General features: G+C 38.8%; 1 protein-coding gene and 1 non-coding gene across 2 annotated transcripts in view; both read right to left on the reverse strand.

Moving 5' to 3' along the window:
- COL17A1 (collagen type XVII alpha 1 chain) overlaps positions 1-23,595 on the reverse strand; it is an 89,383-nt gene that overhangs the window by 44,050 nt on the left and 21,738 nt on the right. Inside the window, exons 6-9 of the mRNA XM_042908532.1 lie at positions 12,493-12,636; positions 8,643-8,688; positions 2,411-2,473; positions 257-301 (exon numbers count right to left, since the gene is read on the reverse strand). Coding sequence (XP_042764466.1) covers positions 257-301; positions 2,411-2,473; positions 8,643-8,667 — 133 coding nt within the window. The 5' untranslated portion in view covers positions 8,668-8,688; positions 12,493-12,636. The remainder of the gene's footprint in view (positions 1-256; positions 302-2,410; positions 2,474-8,642; positions 8,689-12,492; positions 12,637-23,595) is intronic.
- Positions 9,697-9,803, reverse strand: LOC122202850. Its single transcript, XR_006194906.1, has one exon. It is a non-coding gene; the product is annotated as a U6 spliceosomal RNA (small nuclear RNA).

Raw genomic sequence — 23,595 nt, forward strand, 5'->3', positions numbered from 1 at the left:
ATTTCCCAAATAAACCTGCTTTGCTGGTAAAATGACTGGCAGTTTTATTTTTAACATTAACAGTACTAACAACCATTGAATTATATACTTCAAACTGGTGTGTTTGGTGATTCGTAAATTAATGTCAATATAGCTGTTAAAAAAGAGATTTCAGATCTTTTGGATTTGCTCAGCTGAAGAGTACATAGAGAAAAGGTTACATGTGGAGTCCTTCATACATGCCTTACTGAGAAGGAAGCTCTTGGTAGTCACTTACTTGGTGGTAAGGATGTAAGTCTTGTAGTTACTGTTTCCGTAATAACTAGAAAAAGAATAAAAAGATAAGATCTTATATAACACACTGAATTCCCTGTATGAGGTCTAACATCTCTCATAGGCTCAGCATCTTAAATTAGGTTCAACATAGATTTTTGTATACTTGTGCTTTAAGGTATGTGATCTGACCCACTGGCCGTGAAAATATGTGCAATAACAATGGGGTTTAATTTACCTGGAAAATAAGTTAAATCCTTTTGGAACCAAAAGTAGTTACCTGCTGGTTTGAGGGATGACGTACTTACCTTGACGTCTATGGCTCTCATTTAACAATTAGATCCAGTCCAGGCCTGGATTCACCTTTGAAGGAGGACCAGGGCCTCAAATCACTCTGAAGTGTGCCAAGTCACACTCTGTCTGCACTACCTTTTCCATATGGTCACCCCATCCGGCTGGGGCCAACACATTATCCTGGCTGATTTCACTGTGAAGCGGATAATTATTTTATACTTCTTTATCAACTGGGGGTGTCCCACGGACATAATTCATTCCCAAATCACCAGGGCCATTCCTGAGAGTAAGGAGGTGTATGTAGGAAGGCGGGGGTCAGTAAGTCACACTTGGTGCTGGGTGAAATTGGGGATAGATGAACATCAAAGTCAGACTTGAAGAACCAGTCCCTTTGCCTCCCCAAATTGAGTTTCTCTAGACTCCAAGTCATGGTGAGTCTATGGAGGTAACAAAAGCTTCCAGTATGCTTTTTGTTTGTTTTTTGTTTTTTGAGAGAAGAGATAGAGAGTGAGCAGGGAGAGAGGCAGACAGAAAGTCCCAAGCAGGCTCCATGGTGTCAGCACAGAGCTAGCACCGAATTCAGGAGACCATGACCCCATCAGAAACCAGGAGTCAGATGCTCAAGCCACCCAGGCGCCCCACCTTCCAGTATGTCTTAAACACCAGTTGGAAGACCTGTTGCCTTTCTGAATCTCTCTCTCCCCTGCAGCAACATGGGGAGGTGGGTGGATTCCTGGAACCAAAGTGGGGCCAATGTTGTTCTCTGACAGTGACCATCACTGCCTCCTCCCTCTGTGTGGGATATAAAGGAGTACCGATATAGCTGAGATCACGGGTCTTTAACAGCACACTTCTGGGGTGCGTGTGTGTGTGTGACGTGTGCGCACATGCCCGGGTATATGTGTGTGTGCATGGTGTACATGTGTGTGTGCATGTTGGAAGAGGTGGTGAAAGGGGAAAAGGTGGAATTTCCTTTGTGCCACTTTAGGCTCTCCTGCTGGCTACTGCTCCATCCCACACCAGTTTTGCTGCCCCAACCCCCTTCCTTCTTCACACTGTATTTTCCTAACTGATTTCTTGTCCTAGCAGGAACCACATTCCATGCATAACAGGAAATGGTTTTTTAGACTAAAATGGCAGCTTGATTTGAATAATAGTCCTTGAGCTTTCACTAGACCTCTCACTGTGTGGACCTTTGGGATTATTGGACACATAAAAATAAATTATTTCTTAACCTAAAGTTCCAAGTCTGTGAAGCCAGAATATTTTCATTAGAGATATATGAAAGTCACAGGATAAATGAAAGAGTTAGAACTGTTTAGGGGACAGTTTAAATGTCTCTGAATTTATCATTTGGGCAGTTTCACAAAAGAAATGTGTCTGTTTTCAATTTCACTGTCGACTGCAACTGTGACACTGGTGTTACTCTAACTCTGTCCCTGCAGTGACTGGGATGTTATTCTTTTGGATTCCTGCTGCCCTGTATTCTAAATAAAGAAATGGTTAAACAACTTATGACAAATTCATTCAACAGAATATTATACAGCTACGGAAAATGCTAATTATGAAAACTGTACATCAAAATGGTAATTTTCATTTTTGAAGAAAAAGCAGAACACGGTTTGATTATAAGTAGGTTAAAATAAAAATCAACAAAAGCCATCTTATGGGAAGGAATAAAGTCTACTTAGGAAACATTTTAAATGATACATTGAAAAAAAAAGCAAAAAAAAAAAAAACCCAAAGAAAACTAAAAATAAATAATTTAGAAGTGATATAGAAGTTGTGATGGAATTAGGAATGAATTATTTACTCTTTCCAATTTTTTTATTACTTTCATAAGGATAATATATTGTTCTCTTACTTCTTTCAGTGACTTCGGTGCCATCGCGCTTGTTTTTCTTGGTTACATCCATACCATAGCCACCTGCAGAAAAGCCAGAAACCACGATCAGCCATGACTCTGACTATCACTTAGGAAGGATAGGTCCCTACTATGCAAGCTGAGAACCAAAAACACTTGATCACTAGAATTCAAGGCATAATTCTTTCATGTACATATTGTTTACAAGTCATTTCCACTTCTTGATTCAGTTCTAAGAAGGAATAATTTAATAGTTCCACTTTGGATTCTATTCTTTTGTGTGGAAAGCTTATTTTTCAGGATCTCATTGACCAGGCTGCCCCCTGATGAGCATTAAAGGGATTACATGGAAGATGTGGTGTCCTGACCTTTGACTATAAAACCTCCATTTTTTTGCCAAAGTAACAAACAGCTGAAGGATATCTGTCAGGGCACTTGCTGCTTTTAACAAACTCATTTTGATGTATCCCATAATTTTCAGTGTTCTATTGGAATTCTATGACTATAAGACATTCATGCTTCATTATTCACAGTTTAGATGGGAGAATGATGTTGGAAGGATTTAAATTAGGGGGAAAATCATTGTGTCGTTGGTACTTGTATGGAACTTAGTACTTTTCACAGTATGAAATTTTCCCTTTGTAACAAGCTAGCCCATGATGCTTATTTGCAGACATGAGTAGGAAAAATATATGAAGAAAATGTGTAAAATCTACAGAAGTACATAGGAAAAGACATATCTGTGTGTTATCTATGTTGCCCCTTCACTCACTGCTTCTGGAAGGGAAAATCATTGAGATCTTGTCCACTGTGTCCTGAAACATAGATGGGCTGAGGCCACTTGACAGCAAGAAGCTGGGTGGGGGTTCAGGTTTAAACACACAGGAGACACAACAGGGTTCCCCACCCACCTGGGTTCTCGTTGCTGTGCTTCTCAGTCCCATGTTCTGGGAGGACGTGAAGTCTGGCTTTTCCTGTGGTTCTCTCTCCTCCCCCTAACCTTCCCTTCCTCTTTTGGATGCAGTTCAAATTGGATTCTAGAATTCTGGGCAAGCCACTCTGCCCAGGATTCCCCTTGCTCGAAGATTTCTCCTTTCAGTCTTTTTTACCTGCCCAGTGATTGTAGGGTCAACTTATCCATTAGGCATAGAAGGCACAGTGCCCAATCCTGTCATACTTTTAGGCACCTACAAAAGTGTTTCAATTTCTTTTTAAAAATCAGAAGAGAAATGAACACAATCCAACCTGGTTCATATTCTTTCAATGCAGTTATAAAATATAACTTTTAAGATGTTTTGTTTTGTTTTGTTTTTAATGGATGAAGGGGTCCACAAAAGAACAAGCATCTAGGGCCCATGAACGTCAGAATGCAGGCCTGGGTGACTTCCCCACTGAAAACCAAGACCACAGGAAGGAGACAAGCTAGCTGCTCAGCTATCCTGTGGAATGAACCAAGATCAGCACAGGTAGCCTCAGGGCCTGGGTGAATGTGCCAACTTCTTGCTCACTGGAGTTTCTTAAACAGAGCTCTAGGCAAAGAATGAGGCATCATGGAAAAATTCCTGGCTGGATCTGAGAAGCCACAGAAAGTCTTTGCAGGTATGTTTCCTAGAGCCAAAAAGGAGGGGCTCCATAAATAATTTCACAAGGGAGACCAGCGTCATTAGAAGGCCAAACCTGGCCTATGTCTGTGTCTGCCTTCTGGCTATAACGTATATGACTATTGTCATGCAAACATACATGTAACCATACATTGTCTTTGAAATCTTTTGTTTAAGCAGTAATTGCCTTTGGTACCTCTGAAGCCTGCTCCACCTTTTTTTTCTTTTTTTGATTGGTCATTACCTGTGGACCAGGAGACATTTTGGAGATTAAACATTCAAATGGACCTGGCTGCCAGTAGAGAGCCACTGAGGGGGACACCTGAATTGGTATGAAATGTTATCCTGAAAGGAAGTGTTTATAACAATCCAGGGAACCTTTTACTTCCTGCAAGTTATTGCTTATTTTAATCTGTTAAAGCAAGCTGCTGTCAGCAGCTATACATATGGGTTTGGCTGGGTTTATTTTACTTGCAGCCATCAAGGCAGACTGATGATAGCTCCAAGTGATCAGGGTCTCGGTGTCCAGGCAGCAACCCCAAGGAGTGTTTTGTTGTTCTTTCTGTAACCAGGAAAATAACCCACTTTCCTAGGCACACTCATCTTGTTCTTAAGTTCCAAAGATGGAGCCTTGAGATGTGCTGCAAAATGTAAAGGGTTCCTCAGCTCCCGAAAAGCACAAGGACATCACCTGCTAAGAAATCGGATACCCTCCTCCATGGCCTGGGGGATCCTTACTAGAAGGTACTCTGGGAAAAAATGTGCCCAAGGTGGGTGCAGGTGGATGGACCCCTGCCTCTTGGCCTGAAGCCCCTCAGATGGCTGTGTCCCATGGCCATACAGAATGATTTCTTAGGCCTGGAATACAGAGGATGGAGTTCTGATGACTGTCTCAAAATCTGAGACAGACTTTGAGCTGGCTCCCAGACTGATAGTCTGAAGTGGCAGGGATGTGCTAGGAGACAGATTCCTTTAGACCAAAAACTTAAGATGAAATTTTTTTAAGTGATTTATCAAATGGAAAGCAATGGGTCGAGGCACAAACCTTGACTGGGATGGTCCCATGGGATCTACAGCATTCCCAAAGGACTTCCTTTTCAAACATTTTCAGTGCAGATAGTTTTAAGAGGTGAAACACTGGGGAAAGGAGACTGGCAGGCCTGGGCATGTGCGGAGGCTGCCTCTTCTGGGCGTGCTCACCCACTGTGCTTTTCTCCAAAACACTACTTAATGGAAGCACTGTCAAGTCACATAATTTTTAACTCCTTAATTTTAACTTCTTTGATGTTTGGGCCATTTCATTAGAATCAAGGAAGGGCAGATCACTAGGTTCTCAATTCCAAAACTATGCTAATTTCCATCCATAGTTCTAAGGGGCTGCTTTGTGATTATTTCATAGTTAATGATCTTTTGAAGATGTTTCTTTTTTCTACTTTTTTGAATTTTCTTTTCTTTCCACTTCATTTAAATGTCACATTCACCTAAAACTATTCCCAGGATGACGTGGAGAAAGACCCGCACACACAAGGACAAACTGCTATCAGGGGTAGTAAACTATCACACTGACCTTATTCTAATGACCCATGAGACCCTTGGTCTTTAGTAAGGAAGGGAATGGAGAAGCTAAGTGTTCTTATTTTAGGAATTAATCTTTCTATAGTCTGCTAAGGAATCGCAAGTAATTTTTACAGCTTCTATTACTCCATTCTCTGTACACTTCAAATTTTAAAACAAAGCAACAAAATGGTCCAAATGTGAGAAAACCATCCACTAGCTATGATCTGTTAGCACAGAAAAGGAGCGAGCAGCGTGACGGCCAGGAAAACCAATGTCCTAGGGTTGATGATCTCAGCGGTTTTTATCTCTGCAACATCTCGGCAATGGGTGTGCCACCTTTGCTACATTTGGCATCCTTGATTTTTATCACTTGAGGTTGGGGGATTTGGGGCACCAGCTTTGTGATCATGCCTCTTGGTTACAGCCACATTTCGTTAAGTCCAGAGGCCGTTAACAATAGCAGAAAAGCCCCAAACCACGTAGACATAGACTCCTTTGGGCCAGACCTAATCTAAGAATGGGGTTAGTTCTTAGGTGGGATCAGTTTCATGAATCGGAGTTTCCATCCAAGATTGAAGCAAGACTCTTTAACTGCCCCCCATGTAAACTCTGATCGGATTTGTGTGGGTTTTTGAAGGGGCTGAGAGTACAGCTGGACACTCTGATTCTCTGAGGGGCATACATCAGGGGCCGGATGTCCTCTCTAGTCTAGTTCTGACTTAGATCTGTGACTTAACTCCAAGAGAGAGCAGATAGGGGTGAGAATAAACAATTTTGCTTTTCAAATGGCTATCTTTTAAAAATCGCACTATATTTTATGGATATTAGCAAATTCAACTATTTGCTACTCAAACAAAGTGATGTGCCAGAGGCTTTGCCTATCCTTCAGAAAGCAAAGTGGCAATTTGTCTTTGAGAAGTTAGTGCAGTCCAGTGAGATACTGAAGTTGGTAAATTCTCACACCAAAATGATTTAGGGGTGGGGACAAATTAACCAGTAAAAGTGTGTGCACAGACAAAATTTTCTCTCTCTCTTTTTTTTCTTGTTCTAAGTTTGACACCAGGAAATTCCTGGATTAATCATATCATTTCAGATATTACACTTTACTTTAGATTAGCGGCAATAGTATTTTGAAAGTGTGGTAAACAACAATGTCCATCCATACTTTCGAGTTTAATCGGAACCTGCCAGCACAGAGGTCCCCTCGCAGCCCCTCACCTCTCAGAGCTGAGGGGCTGCTTTGAGAAGCTCCCACTTACCGACTCTTTAACTTCCCCCTCTGAGCTGTTGTCTGCTGTTGAGGGAAGAGAAGGAAACAGAGGTAGCAGGAGAGTGAGAGGCTGAGATTGAAGGAATTACCAACTCTGTCATAATCTAAATGAAACAACTCAACACAAGCCATTTGCAATACTGAAAATACCAAAAAAAGAAAAACAAACTGGCCACTAGAGTCCAAGTTATCTAAATTGGCCTTTCTCTCCTTCCCGCTGATGAATCTTTCTTCTCGTTCCTTTGAAAGACCTGCCCCGAGCAGAGCAGAACGCAGAAACCAAAGTAACCATTTGTGATCAATTAATCACTTCAAGCACAACACTTGAACCTTAACAACTCACTCTTATTTTCTCCCAACAAATACTTGAGTTCTAAACAGCCAATGTCAAACCAAAGTCCCAGAAGAAGGGAGAAAGGGCAGATACCTCCTGTTACTTACCTCCTTTGAGATTTGGAAGGAACTGGAAACAACTTTGAATCAACCCCTCTCTCTCTTTCTCCTCCTGGTGTTTTCTCCAAGATGTTTGCAGGCCCCACTTTTTTTATCCAGACCCAGCTCAGGTGTGTTAGAGCTGAGTGATCTTTCAAAAATGTTCACTTCTCCTGCTCTACCCCTTGTTCCTTTCAATTCTTTGCTCCCTAACAAGTCCTGACAAAGGTGTGTCGGGGTTTACAGTGACTCCACCCTTCCAATTATCTGACACTTGCTGCATTTAAAAAAGATCTGCCTCCAGGAACCAAACTTCACAGGAGGCAGAAAGTTTCTCCTACAGGGGTAGGCCCATTAACCATTTATGGGTCCATGGGGAAAAGGGAACAAAGGTAAAGGAAATGCCCTTTATTACTTCTCCTTATCTTCCATAGCCAGAGAACTGCCACAATTTGGTTTTCCCTTTCCTCTCTGCCACAGAATAGTAAAAATCCCAAAATGCATGACTCATGGTGTGGCCAAGCTTCTGGGGGGCCTGTGGTCAACGGGCCCGAGCCCAGAAAACCTATGAAGTTGGCATGGTTTATATTCAAGACCTGTTTCTCCTGTAGATGCCTCTGCCCTCTTCCCTGCATTCTGACCCAAGCAGGGTCAAGCCCACCTGGAGGAAATGGGCCAACTCATTCAGAATAAGATGTTAGTGAATGCAAATATGGCACAGTTGGTGGCATAGGGATTCATTTTTTTTTTTTTTAAAGGGGCAGCCAGGTAGAGTGGTGTTTACTCCAAAGAGTGACATATTAGTGACAGGACTTTAGGCATTTAGCTACTAAATAATGGATAGATACTGTTGAGGATGGTGAAGGACCTTCTTGCCACTCAAATCAGGCAAACAGTCTCCAGATACCCAAAGACAAGGGTGGATGCCTAGAAACTCTGTGGCCTCAGCTACGTTCCATGGACCCATTAGACTTCCCTAAAGGGTCAATTTATACCAATCTATATACTTCTCTTGAAAGCCTGCTGAGCATCTGGCTTTTCAGGACCCCTAAAGACTAACTTGAGATTCTTGGTATTGGTAATATGGGAGGTCTGAACCTGGGACTCGCTTAGGTGGTATTCCCAGTTCTGAGGAGAGCCGTAGGATTCCTGGAGTATAGCACTAATGCATGTCTGTGCCCTGCCACTGTGGGCACTCACACCACTAGAAGGGTAGCAGGCCACCGAGTACCACCTGCAGCCATCTCATTCCTAAGCTCCCAATATTCTGTGCTGGAATAACCCATTTCAGAATCCTTTCAATGACCTAGAATGTGACACTACTGGGTTCTTGTATCTGGGATGTTCCTACTTACCCCAAATAAATACTTACTCAACGTGTCTGCCCTGGATCTCATGGGAAAAGAGCACTGGAGAATCTGGAAGATGGAGAGCTTTCAGCATAAAATTGACATAAGCCTGCATCATTCATTCATTTATTCATTAATTCATGAGTTAAACGAAAACACGTTGGCTCCTGCTTAGAGCCAGACATTATTTGTTGAGAGTTCAGTGGTGAAATGTAGACATATTCTCTGTCCTTATGGAGTTCACAGTCTGGTGGAACAAGATAGGTCTTAAACAACATATTACTCTACTAAGTCTGCCGGAACAAAATTCTGGTGGCTTACACAACAGAGATTCATTCTCTCACAGTTCTGGAGGCTGGAAGTCCAAGACCAGATGTGGGCAGCTTGGGTTTCTCCTAAGGCCTCTCCCTTGGCTTGCAGAGGGCTGTCTTCCTGCTGTGTTCTCACTTGGCCTTTCTGTGTGTGTGTGTGTGTGTGTGTGTGTGTGTGTGTGCGCACGCGCGCTCAGCATCCCAGCTGTCTCTCTCTTGCTACATATCCTAATCTCCTCTTACAGGGACACCAGTCAGATTGGATTAAAGCCCATCCTAACAGCCTCATATTAACTACTTCATTAAAAGCCATATCTCCAGGGGTGCCTGGGTGGCTCATTCGATTAAGCTTCTGACTCTTGATTTCAGCTCAGGTCATGATCTGAAGGTTTGTGGGATCGAGCCCTGCATCAGGCTCTACATTGACAGCGCAAAGCCTGCTTGGGATTCTCTGTCTCTGTCTCTCTGCCCTTCCCCTACTCATGCTTACTTGCTCGCTATTTTTCTCCCTCTCTCAAAAATAAATAAACATTAAAAAAAAAGCCATATCTACAGATTGTGGTCACATTATAAAGTAAGGGGGGTTAAATTTCACCATCTAAATTTGGGGGTGGGAGACACAATTTTTTTTTTATTTTATATATAAAATTTTATTGCTTAAAAAAAATCAAGTATTGCCAATTAGCATCATATCCATTCATACGTTATTTAAAACAGATGGAAAATTTTGTGGATTTTTTTTAACGATAGAGTATACCATAAAAAAAAAAATATGGAACGCTTCACGAATTTGCGTGTCATCCTTGCGCAGGGGCCATGCTAATCTTCTCTGTATCGTTCCAATTTTAGTATATGTGCTGCCGAAGCGAGCACGGGAGACACAATTTATAACAGATGGTGTGCGTACCCCAAACAATTCAGCGCAAATAAAGAAAGAATTCTGGATACTACCAGAGAAGAGGAGAGATCATTCAGAGGAGAGGTGGAAGGACAAGTCCTGCTCAGAAGGTAACATTCAGACTGACAGAGGAAGGTTAAACAGAGGTCATACAGGTGAAAGGAGGGATTGAGAATGTTCTAGAATCTAGACAGGGAAGAAAATATTTGAGAAGGCTATGAAGTAGAAGAAGCATGATGAATTTGAGGAAAAGTGATGCCAATCTATTTAACTGTACCAAATGAAGGTAGGGTGGCAGTGGGAGTGAAGCTACAGGGAGAACAGGGCCTCATTAGTCAGGGGAGGGAGGTGTTTTAAGGTACATGGAAAATGTTCTTAAATGGACATCAGGAAGCAACTCTACACTGGTACTGTATCAGTATTTGGATTATTAAGAAAGAAGAGAGACTGGAATTAGTGTTTTCTAAGGTCTATTGTGTGCCAGATATTTTACATATGGTATTTTATTTAATCCCTATAGAAACTCTAAGAGTTGCTCTCATTTTATAGCCGAGAAAAGTGAAACTCAGGGAGGTCGAATAATGAGGCCAAAGATTTTACACTTAATAAGTGGCCCTAAATGGAGTTGATGATTGATCATAACTACCTGATAAAGCCTCCATACAAAACCAACAGTATGGGGTTCACAGAGCTTCCAGGTTGGTGAACATATCCGCGTACCAGGAGGGTGACACATCCCAGGTCCACACGGACAGAAGCTCAGGTGCTCAGGAATGTCCGAGACCTCACCCAATGCATCTCTTAGTCTGGTTGTTCATCTATATCCTTTATCATGTCCTTTAATAAACTGATAAACATAAATAAGTGTTTCCTTAAGTTCTGTGAGCTGCTCTGGCAAATAAGTGAATCCAAGGGGGAGGAGGTCACAGGAACCTCTGATTTGTAGCCAAGTCGGACAGAAGTTGTGGGTAACCTGGGGACCTATGACTTACAACTGGCATCTGAAGTGGGGGGCAGTCTTGTAGCACCAAGCCCTTACCCTGTGGGATCTGACTCTATTTCCAAGCAGACAGTGTCTGAATTGAGTTAAATTTTAGGACACACAACTGGTGTTGCAGAGTTGTCTGATGAGGGAACCCCCCTCCCCCCACTGACTTTTGGTGACCTAAGCATCCAAAGTGTTGCAGGCTTGGTAGTGATGTGAGAGTAAAGGAAGACACAGGAGGAGGAGTGGGTTTGTTTTTTGTTTGTTTTTTTTTTTTACACAGTGGCAGAGCCTATATTCCTCCAACCCTCATTACCCATTGCCTTGTGTATCATTAAAATTTAAATATGCCCATGGCTTTGGGATGAAAGAAAGTAAGCAATATCAAAATAGATCAGGCCTGAGAGCAAATGACAACTTAAATCAGAACAAAAACCATCTGAATAGTGGGGATATTTGCAGTCAAGAGCATTATGGTGTTGGTATAGTTTATTGATGCTTTTAGATAAAAATCTGTCTATTAGGACTTGGCAATCATGGACCAAACAGTTATTTAACTATAACCAAATATATAAATATAAAACCAAACATGCTACCCAACCATTGGAATCAGCATGGCTTTTTTTTCCCCTCTCCCCTTGGGGTCCTATAATAACATTGGTACTCTCCAGGGACAATGGAAAAGTCAGACCCAAAATAGATAAACCCTAAAGTAATTCATCCAAGATCCTCTAAGCTAACTCAATAGCTAATAAGCCTGTGTGCGTGTGTGTGTGTGTGTGTGTGTGCGCGCTATTTACACAGTCCTGTACTAGGCACTTTGGGAAAGAAGGAAATTAAAAGAATTCAAGTGTTTATATTCTACTCAACGTTCACCATTTATCGTGCTTGCAAAAATCATTTATTTATTAAAAAATTTTTTGTAATGTTTGATGGAGAGAGAACATGAGCAGGGGAGAGGCAAAGAGAGGGAGACAGAGTTGGAAGCAGACTCCACACTGTCAGCACAAAGCCCTGTCGTCTCAAACCCACGAACCATAAGATCATGACCTGAGCCAAGGTCAGACGCTGAACCAACTGAGCCCCTTAGCAAAATCATTTATAAGAAGACATTACCTTGGTACATGGAGTGAAAGAAATCTTATATTCATTCAACATTCATGAATTAAGTTCCTACCATACTCCTGGTACTAAGGGAGTTGTCTTTTACATGTTTTAAATTAACCAGAAAACAACAAAATCCTTGCTAAAATGAAGGAACAAAGAGTCAAGGTTAGGAAGTAGCAGTGACTAAGACACCGGAAAGGTGTTTCTTGTTCCCTCCTCCATTCAGAGCTTTGTTAATGAGTCACATTTCATCAATTTGTGATGGACTAGAAAGAAAATTTCCTTAAGAGGCAACCGGAAAAATATTCATCCACTCCAAATTATCTACTGACTTTTAAATAGGTTGGGGAGAAAGGGTGTCTGTTCACGTGTAGCCCAGATTGGCACCTGGTGCCCAGATTCTCATCACTTGCTGAGCAACGTGAGTGTGGGTGGACCCTGTTTTACATGGTTGCCAAGTTTCTGAAAAGTGATGTGTAAATCCACTTTTTAGTAACAGGGTGAGTGTTTTTTGTCAAATGACTATTCACTGCTTCATTAATCTTTGTGAACACAGAGTTTTCTTTACTTACTTGGCTTAAAGGAATGTACCCTATCAGTGGATTTCTACCAATTTCGTGACCCTCTTATAAAACATCACATGGTAGTGATATGTTGTTCTCATGAAACTTTCATCCAGGAATCCTGAGGCTTTGGGATATGCTCGCCTTGCATTCCTAAGAGACAATAAGAAATTCACTGAGAAGGAGGTGAGAGAAAATCATTTTATATTTAATGAGATAATTCCAGTATCTACAGTCATTGATTCAGCTCTTTTGTCGGATAGTAAACCCACTAATTAAAAAAAAAAAAGAATTCCTACATATTAAAATAAAAACGATACAATAATTACTTGTTGCAGTTTGCTACCATCTTTCTAAGACTAGAAGGACATATTTCTGCCTAACTTTCTCTTTGGTTGCATGTACTCCTGGATAAGAACTCCCTGTAAACAATGATGACAATAGCATATGTCAGAATTATGGAGCAAGTTGGCTTTTGGGAGGATGCAGCTGAGAAATAGTACCAACTCCTGCCCTTCCGCATGTGGGCTTAAGGTCTCCATCTGCTTTTCTTCTCTCTGATAGTTCTTGAATTGTTCCCAAACTGTGTTCCTTGCTGCCTTTATTATAACAGAGCACCTGGTTTCTTTCCTTCCATTTCTAATTTCAGATCTATTTACTCATTTACCCACTCAGAACCCATAAACATTTGTTGAATGAATAAACAAATACCTATTGTCTACTGTGATCATGGCATTGGGTGTATAGACACAATTGAGGATGAGATGTAAAACATACCTTTAAGGAATTTACAATACAAAAAAAAAAAGATATATGGATATCCAGCTGTGGGCGTCACCTAATGTTTCATGAAAGAGATGTCATTTGAGTTGGACTGAAAAAGATGGGTGGTATTAAGAAGCTGAAGGTGGAGCTGAAATTTCAAGCACAGGATCCAGCATGAGAGGCACAGACACAGGAAAGAGTAAGGCTTGGGTGGAGGATGGTAAAACATACCATGAAAAAGGAGGAGATACGGAGAGGTTGGAGGTATAGGGTGTGCCAGCTGGATCATGGGGAATCTGAAATGCCAGCCTGAGGAATGTCTACATCGTTCCATGGGTGAGAGGGATTTATGGGAAGTCAAAAAATGGAATGATGAGAACTTAGTGGAACAAAAATTAATATGGTGACAATGTAGAGTGGACCAGAAGAGATGAGATAGTGAGACCAGTAAGGACACTAGGGCAATAGTTTAGGTGAAAGATAAAGGCTGAAGTTTAGCAGGGCAAAGATGAAAAAGGAAAAGAACCAAAGGGGCCAATATCAGGGAGGTTGGGCAGACACATTGCGTTTAGTGATTGCTGCTAGGATGACAAAGAGAGTAGGGCTTAGGATGACACTGAGATTTTTCCAAGCCAACCACTGACCACAGCAACTTTCCTCCTTTTCTCTCATTCAAAAGGCCACCTTCTACCTTCCTCAAGATGCCATCTGTTAGAGCTTGCAGGAGGATATGGGAGAAAAAAAGATCATTCCCTTGGTTTGGACTTTTCCCTGCTTCCATTTTTTTGTCCTATGTTCATTACCTAACACATGGGAGGTATAAAAAATGGCTTTATTTTCTGTCTTGAAGAATTTAGATATTAAGACAATGGGATAATACTGGAATATATTACCTGTAAATAATATACTTAATTAGTTTAAAACCATCATGTGTTATTGCTAACACATGCCCTACTAAATTATCTATAATTCTTTTCATTTTTTTCACAATAATTATTTATTTAAGTAATCTCTATATCTAATGTGGGGCTTCAGCTTACAACCCTGAGATCAAGAATTGCACGCTCCTCTGACCTAGCTAGTCAGGCGCCCCTGTAACTTGTTTCTAATAATAAATATTTATAGATTACTTTTTATCAAAAGACAGCAATAAGCCAAAGAAAAATATGTGAAGTGTTACTCTTAGCAGTTGCTTCCCTTTCATAATCAGAGAAAATATATACCTTAGATTCCAAAAGATTCCCCCATTTATGGAAGAAATGAAAATCCTCCTATCTGGGCTGGAAGTAATTCCTCTGTTTGGAACTGTTTACCTGCCCACACTGGCAGTGTTAAACCTCTCTAAGAGCTGGGGTAAGCCAAGTTATTCATACTTTATTTGCTCAGAAATTACATAGAAGGGATGTCAGAAGCATCAAGGAGATTATAAGTTCAATATTGCTCATAGAAAAAAAGATGAGCTCTCAAGAATGAGTAACCGAATGTAAATAGACTAGTTGTTTAAATAGACCAATATGTTAGGCCTGATCCCTACTGGGGAGCAAGGAAAAACAATTCAACAAAATAGCAGGAAGCCACATGACAGATGGATTTACTACTGGATTTTAATGGCCTTTAGCCCAAAGATCTGAAATGTCTGAATCAGGTGATGAGCATTTTCTTGTACTATATTCCAAGATTCAGAAGATGGGCTTGGCTCTCATAAAACATGTCCACACAAGGACCATCTTCATTCAGATGAAGACCACACCCTGTTATCTAGTTTGTGGTTACCACTGTTTTCCTCATGGGTATATCTCTAATATATAGACTCACACTGAAATCAGGTCTTGTTCCCTGACATGCTCATTGACTCAACATTCCAGTGATTATAACACTCATCTAAAAATTTCCAAACTATTCTTACATCAGTGGTTCCCAGCTTGTGTTTTGGGGCCCTTGGTGTTTTAGCCATTTGCCAGAATCAGACGTAAATCAGATCATTTAAGTCCAGTAAAGTTTACCCTTTTTTGTGCCCCATGAGTTTTGACAAATGCATATAGTTGTATAGCCACCACATTCAAGATCTAGAATAGTTCCATCCCATCCCCAAGTTCCATTGTGTACCATTGTAATCCATCCCCATCTAGAGCCCCTGTCAACTACTAATCTGTTTCCTATTGCTATGGTTTCCTTTTTCCAGGTTGTCATGTAATGGAATCCTACAATACATAGCCTTTTGAGGCTGGCTTCTTGGACTAGAACTTGAGATTCATCCGTGTTGTGAACATTAGTTTGCCTCTTTTTATCACTAAGTAATATTCAATTTTTTGGATATACAATTTTTATACATCCATATGTTGATGGCCATTTGAATTGTGTTCAGTTTTTGTCAATTATGAATGAAGTTTGCTTTAAACATTATGTACAGATTTTGTGTGAACATAAGTTTTTTATTTCTCTTGGACAAATACCTAGGTGTGGAATGCTGACCTAGGTAAATATAGATTTAATTTGTTAAGAAACTAGCAATTGTTTTTTTAAAATGTTTGTAACATTTTGCATCTTCACCAGCATGTATGAGAGCTCATATTGTTCTATGTCTTTGTCAGCTGTTGGTATTGTACATTTGTTTGATTTTCATCATTCTAGTAAGTGTGGAGTGGTATTATGTTATGGCTTTAATTTGCATTTCTCTGTTGACTAATGATGTGGATCATCATTTCATGTGCTTATTTCTCATTCATTTATTTTCTTTGGTGAATTATCTGTTCAGATCTTTGCCCATTTTCCAATTGCATTGTTTTCTTATTATCGAATTTTGATAATCCTATATATATTCTGGGTATAAATCCTCTTTGAGGTGCTTTTGCAAATATTTTATCCTAGCCTGTAGTTAGACTTGTCGTTTTCTTAATAGAACACTTTGGAGAGGAAGTCCAATTTATCATTTTTTTCCTATTATGAATTGTATATTAAAGCCATGTTTAAGAAACATGCCCAACCCAAGTTCATGAGGATTTTCTCATATATTTTTTCTAGAAGTTTTATTATTTTCAGCTTGAAATTTATAACTGTGAATTATTTTGAGTTAATTTCTATGTGAGAGGTATCTATTAAGGTTTATTTATTTTTTTTATATAGGGTGTCCAATTGTTCCAACACCATTTGTTGAAAAGATGATCCTTTCTCCATTGAATTACCTTTGCAAATTTGTCAAAAAATCAATTACTTATATAAGTATTGGTCTATTTCTGAGCTATTATGTGCCATTGATCTATGTGTCTGCATCTATTGACACAAATATGTGATTTTTCTCTTTTAGCCTATTGACGTGATGGATTGCAATAATTGATTTCAAATGTTGCACCAGTCTTGCATACCTGGGATAAATTCCACTTGGTCATTGTGTACAATTCTTTTTACACATTGATATGGTTGATTTGCTAAGTTTTTAAGAAAAATTTTAATGTTTACTTGTATTTGAGAAAGATGGAAGACAGTTCATGAGTGGGGGAGGAGCAGAGAGAGACTGAGACAGAATCTGAAGTGGGCTTCAGGCTCTGAGCTGTCAGCACAGAGCCTGATGTGGGGCTTGAACTCACAAGGGGTGAGATCACGACCTGAGTGGAACTTGGATGCTTAGCCAACTGAGCCACCCAGATGCCCCTGATTTGCTAATTTTTTTGAGAATTTTTATGTCTATATTCATGAAAGATATTGGTCTCTAGTTTTCTTATAGCATTTTTGTCTGGTTTTGGTATTAGGGTAATTCTGGCCTTATAGAATAAACTAGAAGTATTTCCTCTGCTTCTAATGTCTGAAAGAGATTGTAGAGGATTGGTATAATTTCTTCCTTAAATGTTTGGTAAAAGTCACCAGTGAATATATCTGGGACTGATGTTTTTTTAAAATAGGTTATTATTGATTCCATTTCTTTAAGAGATATAAGCCTATCCTAATAGTCTATTTCTCTTTGTGAGTTTTGGCAAATCATATCTTTCAAGGAACTGGTCTATTTCATCTAAGTTATCAAATTTGTGGGTGTAGAGTTATAGTGATTCCTTAAAAAAATTTTTTTAAAGAGTTTTTTTTAAAGTAAACTCTATACCCAATGTGGGGCTCAAACTTACAACCCTGAGCTCAAGAGTCACATGCTCTACCAAATGAGCCAGCCAGGCGCCCTATAGTTTTCTTTTATTATCCTTTCAATGTCAGTAGGATCTGTAGTAATGTCCTCTCTTTCATTTCTGACAGTAGTAAATTATGGAGTCTCTTTCTTAGTCAGCCTACTACAGGCTAATCAATTTTATCGATCTTTTCAAAGAACCAACTTCTGGTTTTGTTGATTTTCTCCATTGGTTTCTTGTTTTCAATTTCATAGATTTTTGCTATAATTCTTGTTATTTCTTTTCATCTGCTTCCTTTGGATTTAATTTGCTCTTTTTCTCATTTCCTAAAGTGGAAACTTAGATGATTGATTTTAAATCTTTCTTCTTTTTTAATATTAGCATATGATGCTATCAGTTTCCCTCTAAACACTGCTTTAACTGCATATCACAAATTTTGATAACACATATAGTGTTTTCATTTAGTTCAAAATACTTTAAAATTTATCTTGGTATTTCCTCTGATTCCTGTGTTATTTAGAAGAATGTTGTTTAATCTCTAAGTATTTGGGATTTTCCAGTTATCTGTTGTTTTCTAGTTTAATTCCATGTCATTGAAATCAGACATGTCATTGAGACCATCCCCCCTCCCACAACCCCTCTAGTAACCCTCAGTTTGTTCTCCATATTTATGAGTCTCTTCTGTTTTGTCCCCCTCCCTGTTTTTGTATTATTTTTGTTTCCCTTCCTTTATGTTCATCTGTTTTGTTTCTTAAAGTCCTCATATGAGTGAAGTCATATGTTTTTTGTCTTTCTCTGACTAATTTCACTTAGCATAATACACTCCAGTTCCATCTACATAGTTGCAAATGGCAAGATTCCATTCTTTTTGATTGCTGAGTAATACTCCACTGTATATATATACCACATCTTCTTTATCCATTCATCCATCAATGGACATTTGGTCTCTTTCCATACTTTGGCTATTGTTGATATTGCTGCTATAAACATGGGGGTGCATGTGTCCCTTGGAAACAGCACACCTGTATCCCTTGGATAAATGCCTAGTAGTGCAATTGCTGGGTCATAGGGTAGTTCTATTTTTAGTTTTTTGAGGAACTTCCATACTGTTTTCCAGAGTGGCTGCACCAGCTTGCATTCCTATCTTTTTTTTTTTTTAACATTTATTTATATTTGAAAGAAAAAGAGAGAGTAGGGGAGGCGTAGAGAGAGAAGAGACAGAGGATGCGAAGCAGGCTCTGTGCAGACAGCAGTGAGCCAGATGCAGGGCTTGAACTCACAGACTGTAAGATCATGACCCAAGCCTAAATTAGACACTTAACCAACTGAGCCACATAGGTGCTCCTGAATCTGTCCATTTCTGATAGAGGCATGTTGAAGTCTCCAACTATGATAGTGGATTCGTCTATTTCTCTTTGAAATTCTATTGCTGTTTGCTTCATAATAGTTAGATGCTCTGGTTTTAGGTGCATATACATTAAGGATTGTCCTGTCTTATTCTACAATTGACTTATTCTTTATGCAATCCTCTTCTTTATCTGTGATAATTTTCCTTGCTTTGAAGTCTGATTTGTCTGAAATTAAAAAGCTATTCCTACTTTCTTTACATTAATAATAGCATGGTATATTTTTCTCCATCTTTTTATTTTTCATCCATACTTTTGATCTATATGTGTTTTTATATTTAAAGTAGTTTTCTTGTAAACAACATATAATTGGGTCTTGTGTTTTGATCCACTCTGACAACTGTGTCTTTTAGATATTTAGACCATAGACATTCAAAGTGATGATTAATAACAGCTGGGTTAATACCTATCATGTCTGTTACTGTTTTCTTTGTTACCCTTTTTCTTTGTTTCTATTTTTGTCTTCCATTCTTTTTCTTGCCTTTGTGATATTAGTTGAGTGTTTTATATGATTCCAGTTTCTCTCCTTTCTTGGTTATACCTCTTTTTAAAGGTTGGGTTTTTTTTGTTTTTTTTTTTTTTTACTGGTTGCCCTAGAGTTTACATTTACAAGTAAAGTCCACTTACACATAATACTATACCACTTCATGTTAGTGTGAGTATCTTACAATAGCAAAATAATTCCAACTCCTCCTTCCTGTCCTTTGTATCATTGCTGTATTTCATTTTACTTACATATAAGCATATATTATATACATAATATATGTACATAATACATATATGTATTATACATACACACATATGTTGTACACATACACACAAAATATATTTTGAACAAACTGTTGTCTGTTAGATAAATTAGTAATAAGAAAAATAGAAGTTTTTATTGTACCTTCATTTATTCCTTTTTCAGTTCTCTTCCTTACTTTATGTAGACCCGAGTTTCTGACCTATATAATTATCCTTTTTTCTAAAAAACTTCTTTTAACATTTCTTAAAAGACCTGTCTATTGACAACTCACTCCCTCAATTTTTTTTGTCTGAGTAAGTCTTTATTTCTGACTGACCTCTTTTATTACTATTCTTGTAGCAGACATCGTTGGCAGTGATGGTATCCAATCATGATCTCTGTGATTTCATTTGAGACTGGTTCAGTGGGCAGATATCTGTTTTTTCAGTAGCAACATTAAATATTAAGAAAGCATGACATGTGCTATTTGTTGCAGTATTTGACATTTATCCTCAAGAAAAGCACACACAAGGTGATTTGCCTTTATTTGATTTCTTTAATCCACAAAAGAATACAAATCATTAACAGTGTGGTGAGTGTTATGGACTTTGGTGTAATGGATAGGATTTGACCAAGCATTTCCAGAGTATTTGCAAGGAGAATCGGGCAGTACATGTCAACTTATTACCATGGCTCTGTGCATAGTCTTCTGTATAGACTGGGAATGTATTATCTGTTATAGTGGTCATGGTGGCAGCTTCTCAATTCTACCCCGACACTTTTCCTTTTAACCTACTGCCCTTGTTAATGATGGATTTAGGAAGGAACTGTGACCCATTTCTTGCCAATTGTACATGAAGAAAGCCTATCTAGGGACTTTTTGGGAGAGGCTTATTGCTTCTAAAGAGACAAAGAAGAGATAAGCCTTTTCTTTTTCAGGATATTGTTATGTCTGGATGTGATGTAGAATTGTTAAAACACTACAGCCACAAGAGCAAAATCACCACAGTGAGGAGATGAGAATTGAAAACATCCTTGTTCCTCAATGACAACACTGAGAGCCAGAATAAATAGTCATGGAGCCACCCTATCTCTGGATTCCTTGGATATAAGATTATAAATTTCCTTATCTTTTTAAAAAACATTTTACTTATTTTTGAGAGAGAGAGAGACAGAGTATGAGTGGGGGAGGGGCAGAGAGAGAGGGAGACACAGAATCTGAGGCAGGCTCCAGATTATGAGCGGTCAGCACGGAGCCAGACAGGGGCTCCAACTCATAAACCACAAGATTATGACTTGAGCCAAAGTCAGACGCCCAACTGACTGAGCCACCCAGATACCCCATAAACTTCCTTATCATTTAAGCCAATTTGAATTGGTATTTTCAGTTATTGGAGTTGAAGGCATCCTCACTGATACATAATAATATATAATAATATTGTCCAAACTTACATACATAATAAGTAATGAATTCTCTAAATCTACATTGATGGTGTTGTGAATAATAAAATAAAAAGTCATTTTAAATGTTAATGAAGTCAAAATATCCCTCTGGCATTGCCTAATTTTTTAATCATTTGATTCCAGAAGTACACATATCATCATGTGGAACTCTGTAAAATATTTTGACCTTAAGAAGAGATATTCACATTCAAACGTTGAGAATGATTCACTCCAAAGTAGACTCAAATGTAGCTCCCTCATTGTCAAGACCACAAACACCCAAGACTTATAAGTACCAATTCTCAGAAGATGCAAGAACCTTTGAGACTAATTTTAGTAAAAATGGGCATCATTCTAATGTTTTAACTTTTTTAAATGTTTATTTAATTTTGAGTAAGAGAGAGACACAGCAGGTGTGGGGGAAGGGAAGAGAGAGAGGAAGACACAGAATCTGAAGCAGGCTCCAGGCTCTGAGCTGTCAGCACTGAGACTGCTGCAGGGCTCGAACCCATGAACTTCGAGATCATGACCTGAGCTGAAAGTCGGCTGCTTAATCAACTGAGCCACCCAGGCACCCCTTTTTCTTGTTATTTTTTAAAAAATTTTTTTCTAATGTTAGTATCATAAAATCTTGGAGCTCAAAGAGGTCTTAGAGATCACCTAATGATAATGCAAATGAGAAAATTGAGATCCAAATAAACTAAATATGTTATTGAAGGTCATCTATGGTAGAGACAGGACTGAGATGTAGGTTTTTGTTTGCTTGTTTTGCTATGGCATTTGGGGAACTGTTCAAAATGCATTTTGAGGCTCTTAACTATCCTAAATACTGAGGAACTTGAAGGATTATCAAACATTGTAGACCAGGCATGTTCTTCTAAAATCTGGTGCAAGTTTTAACAATTCTCAATGATGAACTTAAGTAGAATAACCCTGATCCTGATGATTTTTACCATCCACTCATTTCTCTTGGGAATAAGAAGTAAGCTTAGCCATTGTACATACTAACAAGATACTTGAACAGTCAGGATAGTTAGTGTGGCATAAAATCAAATGTATTTTATAAGGTAATTTTTTTTGCCATGTACTCTGTGTTTATCAGATTATGCTTGTTTCATCTATATTGAATAAAGCGGCCACAGGAGGAATAGTACCTGAAATGGGGTACTGAAATTTTAAAGAAAATACTTTCATTTCTGATTATCTCAAATCCCCCAACTCTTTGGCCTGTTACTAGAGGACTTAATTAAAATTTTAAATAGCCACAAAAATGATAAAGATCCAATAATCTGATGCTAAAAACATTAATGAGCATCAGGGAAATACAAATCAAAACTACAATGAGCTATCACCTCACACTTGTCAGAGTGGCTAAAACCAACAACACAGGAAACAAAAGGTATTGGTGAAAATATGAATAAAGGGGAACCTTCTCACACTGTTGGTGGGAATGCAAACTGGTGCAGCCACTCTGGAAAACAGTATGGAAGTTCCTCAAAAAGTTAAAATTAGAACTATCCTCCAACCCAGCAATTGCACTAGGTATTTATCCAAAGAATATAAAAATACTAATTCAAAGGGATACATATACTCTGATGTACATAGCAGCAGCATCTATAATTGCCAAATTATGGAAAGAGCCCAAGTGTCCATTGACTGATGAATGGATAAAGAAGATGTGGTATATGGGGTACCTGGCTGGCTCAGTTGGTTGAGTGGCTGACTCTTGATTTTGGCTCAGGTCCCAGGGTCATGATTTTGGCTCATGATCCCAGGGTCGCAGGATCGAGCCCTATGTCAGACTCCACTGCTGACTGTGGAGCCTGCTTAAGCTTTGTCTCTCTCTCTCTTAAATGAAAAAAAAAAAGAAGAAGAAGAAGAATATATATATATATATATATATATATATATATATATATATATATCTCCACACCCACACAATAGAATATTACTCAGCCATAAAAAAAGAATGAAATCTTGCCATTTGCAACAACATGGATGGAGCTAGACAGTATTATGCTAAGTGAAATAAGTCAGTCAGAGAAAGACAAATACTATATGATTTCACATCATAATTTAAGAATTTAAGAAACAAAACAAATGAGCAAAGGCAAGAGAGAGAAAGAGAGAGAGAGAGAGAGAGAAAGAGAGACCTTCTATAGAGACCTAACTATAGAGAACAAACTGATGGTCACCAGAGGGGAGGTGGGGGTTGGGTTAAATAAGTGAGGAGATTAAGGAGGGCATTTGTTGTGATGAGCACTGGGTGTTGTATGGAAGTATGGAATCTTATATTGCATACCTGAAACAAATATTACACTGTATGTTAACTAACTGGAATTTAAATAAAAACTTAATAGAGAGAGAGAGAGAGAGAGAGAGAGAGATCCATTAATGCTTCTCTTTCCCCACAACTAACAAGAAGGAACTTTCACTTCACTATAATGATTTCATAATAATCCTGTGTAACTTGCAAGAGTATCATAAATAAGGTTCAGGTCATCAATAATAATATATTGCCATAATTGAAATAACATTTTAATAGGTAATTTTGGAAGGAAGTAGATCTTCTAAATCCAAAACCTGGAAAAACAAACCTAGACTGAGAAGAAATATCTGGGTTAATTGCAGTCAGACTGACTTAACTGTATATAGAACC

The sequence above is a fragment of the Panthera leo genome, chromosome D2 (genome assembly GCF_018350215.1).
Source record: "Panthera leo isolate Ple1 chromosome D2, P.leo_Ple1_pat1.1, whole genome shotgun sequence".
Classification (NCBI taxonomy): Eukaryota; Metazoa; Chordata; class Mammalia; order Carnivora; family Felidae; genus Panthera; species Panthera leo.